Source organism: Ovis aries, chromosome 23, assembly GCF_016772045.2.
Source record: "Ovis aries strain OAR_USU_Benz2616 breed Rambouillet chromosome 23, ARS-UI_Ramb_v3.0, whole genome shotgun sequence".
NCBI lineage: Eukaryota > Metazoa > Chordata > Mammalia > Artiodactyla > Bovidae > Ovis > Ovis aries.
In genome coordinates, this window is record NC_056076.1 from 4,457,919 (window position 1) to 4,469,281 (window position 11,363).

Consider the following 11,363-nt stretch of genomic DNA (forward strand, 5'->3'; position numbering starts at 1 on the left):
AGTTCAGAGTGGTGACATTAAACCAGGAGGGTCCTCTGCAGACGCACAGGTTGTGGCCCCTGAAGCTGGCCCCCCTGCCCCCCACCTGCCCCAGCCTGGGGACCCAGGACCTGTGGGGAGGACCCTTGAGGTTCTGAAACTGTTCATTATTGTGTAGTTGCTCAGTCGTGTCCTACTCTTTGCAACCCTATCGACTGTAGCCCACCAGGCTCCTCTGTCCGTGGGATTTCCCAGGCAAGAATACTGGCGTGGTTGCCGTTTCCTCCTCCAGGGGATCTTCCCGACCCCAGGGACAGAACCCACCTCTCCTGCACTGGCAGGTGGGTTCTTTGCCACTGAGCCACCTGGGGAGCCTTCCCAGGAGCTCTTTTCCTCCGCTTTTGCATTTCTGGCCTCCTTACTTCTGTCTGAGATCCTGACTTCATGAATGCCCAGAAGTTCCTTAGAGAAAATCACAAATACATGTCCACTGGGTCTGTCAGACTTTTTTCTTCGTGTTCAGGGACCTGGTCTGTAACTGCATTTAACTATTTAGAGTTTACGTATATCAGGGGTTTGGAATAACAGATGTGTCTGAAGATTATCTCAAGATAATTCTCTGAGAAAAATAGTAAAGCCATGTGTATTCCAGGGGAGATTTACTTTAGACAGCCAACAGGAGATTTTCTCACCTTAAGAATTCCTGCCGTTTCTGTTTGATCGTTAGAGTCTTGTTCCTAATTACTACTTTGTAGCATCAGGTCTCTGCAGCTGTAAATTCTTAATACTCTGTGGCTTGTATTTCTAGGTTTATAGGGTCTCCCTCCCTCTTTATCCAAAACTTGCACAGACATCTGAGAGTTGCTTCTGTTCTATTTATTTGTGCTCCTGAGCTGGTCTCCAGATGGTAATCGAGGGTTCTGTCTTGTTCAGTTTATCTGTTTAGTTAACTTGTGCTCTGCTGTCCTTGCCTCAGGCAGTTCTAATCTAACTGAACCCCCTGCCCCCCTTCTGTGTTCTTTGCTTTAGGAAAAAATCACTGGTCTCTCTTCCCCACTGTCTTTACTTCCCACTTTTTCTATGTTCTATTTGTGATGCAAAAAATGAACTCGAATCATAGCTGAGAAATGAGAACTGTTAACAGTAGTGTCATTAATATGCCACAGAAGACATGACCTTTATCCTCAGAGACTAGGTTATTTCAGGAAAGAGATCAACGGTCCAGTATCTTTAAATGTTCAAGAGCATAGGGCTCTCTTGGAGGCTCAGACAGTAAAGAATCCGTCTGCAGTGCTGGAGAACCGGGTTCAATGCTGGAGACCCGGGTTCAGTCCCTCGGTTGGGAAGATCCCCTGGGAAAGGAAACGGCAACCCAGTCCAAAGAGCTGGACACAACTGAGTGGCTAACACACAGGAGTTTAGGAAAGAAAGAGATGAACGCGGTTAAAAGGGTGCTGTCAGCCGCAGGGGTGCCGGGTAAGCTCCCTAAGGCACTGGGGGGCGAGGAAGCTCTGAGGACTCAAGCGGGCCCTGCCCGGAGTTATGGTTGGATGGGAAAAGTGGTGCTGGTGCGTGCGCAGAGCGGCCTTTGGAGGAACACTGGTCAAGACAGCAGCTGACCCTTGAGTGCTTCATTTTCTGTAGCTTTCCCCTCTGCTTTCCAACTTAGGAAAAATTACAGGACTAGTTCAAGAATTCCCATATAGGTTTCCTTCTTTAACGATAGGTGGGTCTTGCTTGTTCTAGGACGTCATACAGTAGGGCTCCTACGGTTTGTCCTCGTGCGTTCAGACTCTTTCAGCATTGTGTCTTTGAGATGCGGGGGTGATCGTCATCCCTATTCATTGATGAATTGTATTCCATTGAAAAAATACACCAGAATTTGCTCACCTGTTTTCCTGTTGCTAGAGAAGGAATTTGGGTTGTTTTCTGGTTTGGACTGTTAGGAATAAAGCTACCATAGAATTTTTATGAAAGTGTGTTTTGTGGGCATGCATTTTTCTTTCTCTTGGCTAAATACCTAGGGCTGAAAAGTTGAAGCTTAGGGCAGGTTTATGGATTGAAAGTTGACAGTCTTTTTCTATTTTATGTATAAGAGATTTTTATGTATTAGAAGTTACCAGACTTCAGTTTTCAGAGTGGTTGTGCCATTTTACACTCTCATCATCTGTGTCTGAGTGTTGTGGTTGCTCCATATCCTGGGCAGCCACTGAAGTTATTGTCTTTTAAATTCTAGCCGATCCGGTCTGTGGCAGTGGTGGTTTCTCCCTAGTGGCCGCCAGTGGGGAGCACTTTTTCACGTGCTCGTATCCGTTTGTATGTCTTGTTTTGGAGTGACCTTGTGGCTGTGTAGTTTGTCTCTTTATTCCTCAGTTGTAAGAGCTTTTTATATATTCTGGGTAGTAGTCCTTTACCAGATACACGTTTTGCAGATGTCTTTTTCCCAGCCTGTGGCTTGCTTATTCATTTTCTCGGTGGGGGTGGTGTAGCTGCTTAGTCGTGTCTGACTCTTTATAATGCTATGGACTGTAGCCCTCCAGGCTCCTCTGTCCATGGGGTTCTCCAGGCAAGAATACTGGAGTGGGCTGCCATTTCCTCCTCCAGGGGATCTTCCTGACCCAGGGATCGAACCCGGGTCTCCTGCATCACAGGTGAATTCTTCACCGACTAAGCTTCCAGGGAAGCTCCCCATTTTCTTGATGGTTATACCATTTTAGCGATCAGAAGTTTCTCATTTTGATGAAATCTCATTTATTATTTTTTTGTTTTATGGTATTGTTTTCTGTTAAAAAAAAACAACCTTCTGCACCAGATTATGGAGATATTCTTTCTTCCAGCTGGATTATGGTTTAAGTCTGTGAAACATCCTTAATTAATTTTTGTATGAAGTATGAGGCAAGGGTTGAGGTTCATTTCATTTTCCCAAATGAATAGAAAGTTGTTCCTACACCATTTGAGAAAAGGCTTTCTTTTCTCATTGAATTATTTTGATGTTTTTGTAAAAAAATCAGTTGCTTGTAAAAGTATTGGTCTATTTCTGGACCCATCTGTTCTACATTGTTCGTCTATTGATCTTTATAGTAATACCACACTGTCTTGATTGCTTTAGCTCTTTAGTAATTCTTGACGTCAATTATTTTTCTTTTTTTCAAGATTGTGTGGCTATTTTAGGCCCTTAGCATTGCCATGTGAATTTTAGAATCAGCTTGTCAAATGTTACTCTTTGTTGGTAAATTAGTTATTAAATACCTGCTGGATGGTGTATGTGTGGTTGGATTCCTTTGCTGTTCCCCCGAGACTGTCAGAACAGTGTTTGTTAATCAGTTGTGCCCCAATATAAAATAGAAAGTTTAGGAAAATACCTGCTGGGATTATGACTGAGATTATTAAGCCTGTATGTCGAATTTGGGTAAATGGACATCCTAACCGTCTCAAGTCTTGCCGTCCATAAGCATGGTGCATCTTTCTGGCTGGCAATAGACTTAACTCTTTAGATGGATTATTATTGTTGAGATAATACATAAAAGTGCTTAGCGTGGCATTTATGATGACCCATCCTCTAATGTTACTATTTACTGTTAGTTCCATTAATCACACAGCTTTATAAAGCACTTTCTGTTCCTCTCTCATTGTGATTGGCTTGGAGCTTGACCATGGTCACGCTGCTAGTAAATGCCCGGGCAGGGTTTGAAATGAAGTCCTTATGACTCTTAGATTTCGTGCTTGTAAGCGCATGTCCCAGAAGCCAAGGGTAGTGAGCCTTGTGTTCTATTTCTCTGCGTTTTGGGGGTGGCCTTTATATGTTGGCAGGTTAAGGTTAGACGGGATCCAACAACAGAGTTTATTCCGAATGGTTTAAGCATCACAGGAGTTTAATGAGGAAGTGTTGGCTCAGTCTCCCTGGAGACTGTGGCTTCTCCCGTGAGAGCATCACCCTGTCACCCCAGGAGCTGACCCCAGAGTGCTGCCTGTGCCCCTGGCCCCATCCGTCAAGGCAGCTTTCCCTTCTCTGCCCCCGCCCACTGCTCACACTGACCCAGGCGAGCAGGGACGCGCCCCAGCCAGGAGCCAGGCCACTCACCCCCGGTCACAGGAGGGCTGGGGCGGCAGGCAGGGAGCCCAGGGATCAGCCGTGGTTGGGGGGCTGCAGCTGGTTCCCCAGCACGTCTGGTCTGTGCAGTCATACTTTCTACTCTGCTGGTAGTAAAATGAAAACAAAGCCTCCTGAGAATCTAAACCCACATTAGACATTCTCAGCTAGCATCTAAACCAGTGGGTGATCCTGTTTCCCTGAGCTTGCATCCATTTTACTCTGTTGTAGCGTCGTAGACACAGAACACGGTCGGGGTCACATTTGTGCTGCTTCCCTGCTGTGTGGTCTCAGAGAGGGCGCTGTTTGCCTCTCTGCTTTCTCAGCTCTGAGCTCAGAGAAGCACGGTGTCTAATTAGTAGTCCTGTTCTAGGCTGTTCTTTTAAGCTGCTGTGCACAAAGTGGTTAGCTTATGCTTGGTGTACAGGAAATACTCAGAAGCATGACCCGTTTTATGTACACTCACCTTCACACCTGCGTCCTGTGTGCGGATTGCTTATGTGGAGAGAGAGCTTCCCCTTGTTCCGTGTCAGAGATGGAAGCAGTTGCCAGGGTCGGTGGGGAGAGCGCTGACCGTGAAGACGCCACAGTGTCGTTACTGGTCTACAGGGAGGATGTCTGGTGATGGCAGCGGTCCTCGCTTCCTGGAGAGATTTCATGTTCATCAACTCGTACGGATGCCACTGAGCTGTCGCTGGCTGTGGTACCTTGGAGTCCGCTTTCTGCCATGGCCTGCGGACCAGCCGGCAGTCCCCCGCGTGGCTGTGCGGTGACACGGGTCTGATCAGGGCCACATCTGCTGGGCAGGATGGTGTTGCCTCGGCTCCCCCTGGGCCTCGCTGGAGAAGCTGGCGAGGAGGGACCTGGGCTGCCCCGCGGAGCTGGAGCCGCACCGCCCGATGGGACTCCGCTCGGAGCCCGTGTCCTGCTGCCGATCTTTCTGATGTGCCTATGTGAGGACACTGTGCCGAGTCCCCACAGCGGGACTCTGACTCCCACGGCAGCCCAGCTTTGGCTTTCTCTTGTCCTGTGGATGGAACGGCGTGGGGTCAGAGAGCTTGTGCTCTTCCTGGCTCTCCTCCCCCTGCTGGCCCCATGACACATGGCACGCTCGGGCAGGTGTGGCCCCTGAAGAAAGCTCGCCTGCGGGTGAGGGCCCGTGGCCCTGTCATGGCTGATGCAGCCTTAGCAGGATGCGTTATAGTGGGTGCAGGAGGCTCAGCGGCCCCGCAGGCCCCCAGGCGCGCGTGCAGCCCCACCGTGGCGGCCCCAGCGGTCAGGCTGCTCGCAGGCTGCTTAGCGCTGGTCCAGGTGGCCCGGGCTCATCTCAGCTCCCGGTCCACGTGGGCTGGGATTTCTGCTCATTTACGCGCTTGTGAGGAGACGCCCTGCGGGGGCTCCTTCCCTGACCACGTCCACAGTCACCTGCCCTCCCCACTCCTTTCTCTGGATGTCTCTCTCCCTCACACTTAATGCCCTTGCTGTGCACTTTCTGGCCCCTGTTTTCCTAAACTTCACACTCTGTTTCCTCACTTTCCTTGCTGTTCTGTTTTATCAGATCAGTGGAGCCCCTGCCTCTCAGCGGCCTCCCCATGGTGACAGGGTGCTCTCTGGGCTCACCCCGGGGTCTCCCCGTCTCCCCACTGAGGCACGCTCGTTTCTCTGTCTCAGGAATGCAGGCGCAGGTGGTGGTGCCCTGGCCTCGGCCAAACGCCGGGGTCTCTCTCTCCTTCCATCCCCAAACCCAGCTCTTAGATCCATGAGGCTTCCTGTAGTGGCTGACCCGAGGAATCTTGATCTGTGGTCCTGCATTGGTTGCTCTATAGTAATTTAAAATATCTTCAATCTTTTCAGGATACCTTGAAAATGAATACATGAAGCTCAGTGTGATAAGTTTTAAAAATAACACAGAACACCTACCTCTTATTGGAAAAGTTGGCCTTTCTTGGAAAACTAATAGTTTTGATGGCTGTATAAAGGTAATTTTTTTCCTTAAAGTACACGGTCTCTGTATAATTAACGTGTCTGGTGACGTGTATGTGTGATGCAGCTTTGAAAGTCCTTGATTGATTGTTCTGGAGTCAGAAGAGCTGTGCACGTCTTCTTAGCGCTGACCGTCAGTTGACTGACTTATCCAGCTCTGCGTGCGTTTTCTTTTCCACTGAGCCAGGCGGGTGGGTGGCTCTCAGCACCGTTTCTGAGCGGTGTTGACTGCACCCCCGCGTTCCCTGGAAGCCCTTTTGGCTGTTTGTTTTATGGACAAAGAGTGGAGCTGTAGGTTGCACCAGGCAAGTCGCATTTACTCAAAAACGTCTTACTCCTACACCCATTTAAAGTATATTGCAGTTCTGTTCCAGCATACAGATATTTCCTTGAACAGTTAAATCGGAGTTTGCCTCTGTCACAAACCAGCCGCACAGCGGGGAGACTTGCTGTGGGGGCTGGGGGCTGGCTGGGGTGGTGGAGGAGGGTGGTTCTCGCACAGTCTGGCTCCTCCAGTGCCCCCTGTGCCTGTGGGCGCCCTGGTTCTCACTCCTCTCCTTCTGTATTTTGTGGGATGAACTGGATTTCCACGGGACGGTTCTGCTGTGGATGCAGAGGCCCCCAGTGAGCTAGGCCTTATCCTGCCTAGGAGCATGGAGGCCTCGTCACAGGGGGGAGGGGTGATAACCGAGGCCAAGAGCTGCATTGTCGCCGAGCATGAAGACCACCTCATTATCACTAAGGCGTCTCTCATGGTCCACTTGCTCTTTGCTGTGATGAGATGTTTTATTAATTGTACGTGAAAATAGGTATTTAAGCTTTGGCAAAGATCTGTCGTACACAAAAGAATATTGTTCCATTTCTTCAGGAGCACAGGCCTGGCTTTTTAAAATGGGTTCAGATGAGTCTTACAGAATGTTGAAATCACAGTAGATCTTGAGGACCGGGAAAGACAGAATATCAACCTGGCAGACTTAAGGGGTCAGGAAGCCCACACTGCACGTGCTGCTCCTGCCTCCTGTAATTCTGTTCTCTTTCCTCTTCTCCCTCCTCTTTCACTTAGTCCTTCCTGACGAGGCTCCGTATCTCCCTCAGGTCTAACTGGGACTTTCATCCTTGCCACTTGTGACTGTTTGTGTTTATTTTGTAGAGTTGCTCTATAATGGACTTAACTCTTTTGGAGGAGTACGGGCAGCCCTTCTGGTGTTTCAGCTCCCCAGTGTGCGTGCGGTGCTGCCCCGGGCCCTCCGACGGCCCTAATTTCTTAGGGGAGGCATACTACGTGGACTACTCGGACTCGGAAGGAAGGCTGCACATGGAGCTGGTGTGGATCGAGGAGACGGAGGAGTACTTTATCGTCAGCCTGGCTCTCTACCTGCGCTTGGCAAAAGTGAACCAGTGGTTTGGGACAGAATACTAAGCAGTAGCAATCGGTGGCAAATTATTATTGCTGTTTGTTTTTGTTGGACTAACTGGTTTTGTTCCTTGTGTTTGTCGTGAGTTAAAATAAAGCACTGGTCTGTTCAGTATCTTCTAATTTCACAGTATAAGTTATGATTCCTGGGTCATTTTAAAGTTAACGTATAGAAGATTAAGTTAAATTTTAAAAACATGAAAGTAGGACATCACAGTGGAAATTCACATAAAATAAAAAAGGAAAATATTTACTCTTCTCCTGCCCTTGCAGTTTAAAATACAAGAAAATGGATGAGACTGGGAACTGGTAAGTTTTCTCTTGGGAGGGTGTGTGTGTAGAATAAAGATCGTGTGACCTGACCTTTATAAAGGCACTGTGTGTGGGTGGGTGTGTGTTGGGTAAAGACCATGTGACCACTGTATGTATGTGTGTGTGTGTGTCTGTATGTTGGGTAAAGATCATGTGATCACTGTGTGTATTGGATACATAGGATTTTTTTCTTTATAGGTTAGAACCCCAAATAAGGAAACACATTTAAACCTGAACTTCATGGTATTCATTAGGATTAGAAAGTGCTGTATTCATGGCTCTTAGCAGCCACATTAGTATTCAATAAAGGAAAGTAAAATAGACAAACGACCTGCTTCAGAGGGAACGATGCGTGTGCAATCATCCGAAGAAAGTGTCATTCCTGAGAAGAGAGAAGTGTGGCGCACGTGCTATTCAGACGGCGGCTCTCCGTCTGTGGCGTTAAGTAGGTCGAGCTGGAGAAAGAGGGCCACTCTCCTTTCCGCAGCTGGACAGCACCAGGATGGAACGGGGAGCCCCGGGGGGTTGATGCTGGCAGCAGCGTGGGGGCTCACAGTCACAGCGCTTGTCTGCATCACAGCCGGCTGGTCCGCGAGTGCACGCCAGGCTCCATCCGTTCTCAGCTGTTTGCACATCTGTGGAAGCTAAGGGGCATACCAGCAGCGGGGGCAGCTTGCTGGAGGCAGGGATTGGCGGATGAGCGAGTCCCTCCCATCTGAGCTAACGATGGAAGGGAAGGTTAGAGGGAGGGGCCGGTGAGGCATTGACAGTCGTGGCGTCTCATCAGAGCCCTGTGCTCACCACCAAGCGAGGCTGGAAGACTCACCCTTGCTCCCGCTTGCCCTTTCATGGGTCTGAGATAATGTTCAGCTTTGGGTAGCTCTTCTCGTTTATCTCCATATTTCTAAGTAAAAATCTGTAGCTGATTCTGGCTTTGTTGATTTTAGCATCTATTGACTTATGGTCGATAAAATATCTCTCTGTTACACCAGCCATCTCCCCTCTTGCATCATACTGGATAATTCCTGCAACGTAAAATCTGTTGTTGTGATTTGTTGCTATGTAATATTGTTCCTGGTGAGGCTTCTCTCTTCTACAGCCTTTTATTTTTCTTGGATTAGTAATTGCCTTCTTTTGTTGACTTGCATGGGTTTTCAGTGACCCTCAAGTTTTCCTTAAAGGTCTGTCCAGTGTTGCAGGGGTTGGCCAGTTTTTCAGTGTATCCCACCTCCTCCACCACCCACACAGGCTTAAATATGTCAAATACTCTCTAAGTTCTCCTGTGTCTTCCCGCTAGGCTCATCCCCTGAGTTCTGCTTCTGTTTGCTTCAATCTAAACTCTGTCCAGCCCTCCTGGACAGCCCTCGCCCTGAGAAGTCTCCCGTGTGCATCCTGTCCATGGAGTCTTGTCTTCATTCTCGATTTAAAGTTGACCCTTGAACAGTGCCTGTGTGGACCCTCTATGTAGTTGAAAATTGGAGTAGAGTGTAAAGGTGGCCCTCCCTGTCCTGGCTTCCTCAGAATCTGCTGATTCACCCAACCTCAGATCGAGCTGTGCAGTCGTAGTAACTGTTGGAAAAAGCCCAAGTGTCAGGGGATCCACACAGTTCAGACCCATGTTCTGGGGTCAGCTGCACATCTGTTCAGTGGCACAGCCTTTCCTGTAGGTCTCGAAGGAAGGGCCACGGGAGATGCATTTGAGGTCCATGAAGTTCTGAAAACCATCTGATAGTTTAACTGGGGACAAATTGTAGGAGGTAGAATATTTTCTCTTAGAGCTTTGAAGACATCTTTTCTTGAGCATTTATCCTGTGGTTGTCTGTGAGTATCTAATGCCATTTGGGTGGATCTTGCTTTGTGCATGGTCTGTAATTTTTCTCTTCTCTCTGGAAACTCTTGGAATTTACGCTTGGTGTTTTGAAATCTCAAGATAATGTGTTTTGAAGTAGGTCTTTATCCTTCATTATGGGTCATTTTAATCTAAGAATTTGTGCACTTCAGCTGTGCGTTAAAAATGTCAGTCATTTTCTCTGTCCTATTTTTCCGTTCCTTTTGTTAGTCTACTGTCGTCCTTTCTGGGTGGGTCCTCTGAAGTTTCTTCTCTTTTCCACTTGTCTCTCAGTCCTTTGTTCTACTTTCTGTAACAGCGTCTCAGTTTTCTTTTTCAACCCTTCTATTTAATCTTTTCTGATGGTGATGACCGGGTTTATACTGTATACAGATCCCTCTTCTAGCTCCATAGAAGACATTCTGTAGCTGCTTTGCAAGTGCAGTCTTTCTCTAAGACGGGCTGGCAGACTCTCTGTGAAAGGCCCACTGGTGGCTTCAGCATTTGTGGAGCATATGGTGTCGGCTGCATCGACTCAGCTGTGCGACCAAGCGTGAAGTCAGCTCCGGGCCGCCTGCAGGGGAGGGGCCCGTGTTCTGTGGAGCCTTGATTCACCTGAGCAGGTGCAGGCTGAATCATCCCTAGGCTGCAGTCTGCAAGCCTGCACACAAGTCTCTAGGGTTATCCATTTCAGTTTTCAAAACAGTTTCCAGCTTCACACTTTGGCAAAATCACAGCAAGGCTCATCCGTTGGTGCTGAGTTTGTGGGTGACAGTGTGATGAGAAATGAGGGACTCACAGTCTTGGAGGAGAGGATGAGTCAAAGTGGAGGAACCTGGAAAGGCCACACCTGGACCCAGCCTCCTGATGCCCCCCTGCCCCTCCGCCCCCTCCCCTCACCAGACACCCCTTCTCCCTGCTGGTCTGCTGCGCTGTGGCTGGGTGCCCTGCCCGGAGGAACCCCTTTCACTCTGCCAGGGCTCCTGTGCCCCCTGCTCCTGCGCCCCCTGCTCCTGCGAGTGCAGCCTCTTCACTCCACCTGGGCCTCTCGGAGCCCCCGCCCCACCACTGCAGGTGCCTGCCGCGCCGGACGCTATATCATGGCTGTAGAAATGGATGTGGGGGACAGCGGATTTCTCAAGAATTAACGTGCAAACCTGTATTAGTTCTGTACATTGTGAATGTCCACAGATATGCCCAGTGTAAATAATTTAGCCCTACTGGGCACTGGCCCATCTTAGTATTACATGCACTGAGGTTACATTAACAGCCATGAAAAATAAAAAACATTTACTAATCATACTGCCTTGTCAGAAAGTCTTTTTGTCTGTAAAGCAGGAGAATCTATTATGCTGGAAGATTTTAAATACAAAGGAATAATAAGCAGGGCTCATGGAGCTCAATCAATTCAAGTAAAGTAACAGGTACAAACTCTTCACTCTGCAGTTGGCAAAGGAAGCAAGCATGAGTTACATGCAGAGAAATGTACCTCCCACGGGTGTGCAGTCAAAGGGACATACTTTTATTTCAAGTGTACTCCAAGTGTAAGATTTTGTCCAATTCAAAATCAGACCGAAGATCTGACTGACCTTGTTTAGTCGCTCAGTCTTTGCGACCCTGTGGACGGCAGCCCACCAGGCCTGCTCCCCTGTCCTTCACCATCTCCCTGAGCTTGCTCAAACTCAGTGTCCATCTCATCCTCTGTCGTTCCCTTCTCCTCCTGCCCTCAATCTTTCCCAGCATCAGGGTCTTTCCCA

At 48.6% G+C, this 11,363-nt stretch overlaps 1 protein-coding gene across 1 annotated transcript in view; it reads left to right on the forward strand.

Moving 5' to 3' along the window:
• The window catches only part of FBXO15 (F-box protein 15), a 35,368-nt gene extending 27,787 nt beyond the window's left edge, over positions 1-7,581 (forward strand). Inside the window, exons 9-10 of the mRNA XM_027960800.2 lie at positions 5,924-6,048; positions 7,203-7,581. Of these exons, the coding sequence (XP_027816601.2) occupies positions 5,924-6,048; positions 7,203-7,472 (395 nt within the window). The 3' untranslated portion in view covers positions 7,473-7,581. The remainder of the gene's footprint in view (positions 1-5,923; positions 6,049-7,202) is intronic.
• Positions 7,582-11,363: the final 3,782 nt, after the last annotated feature.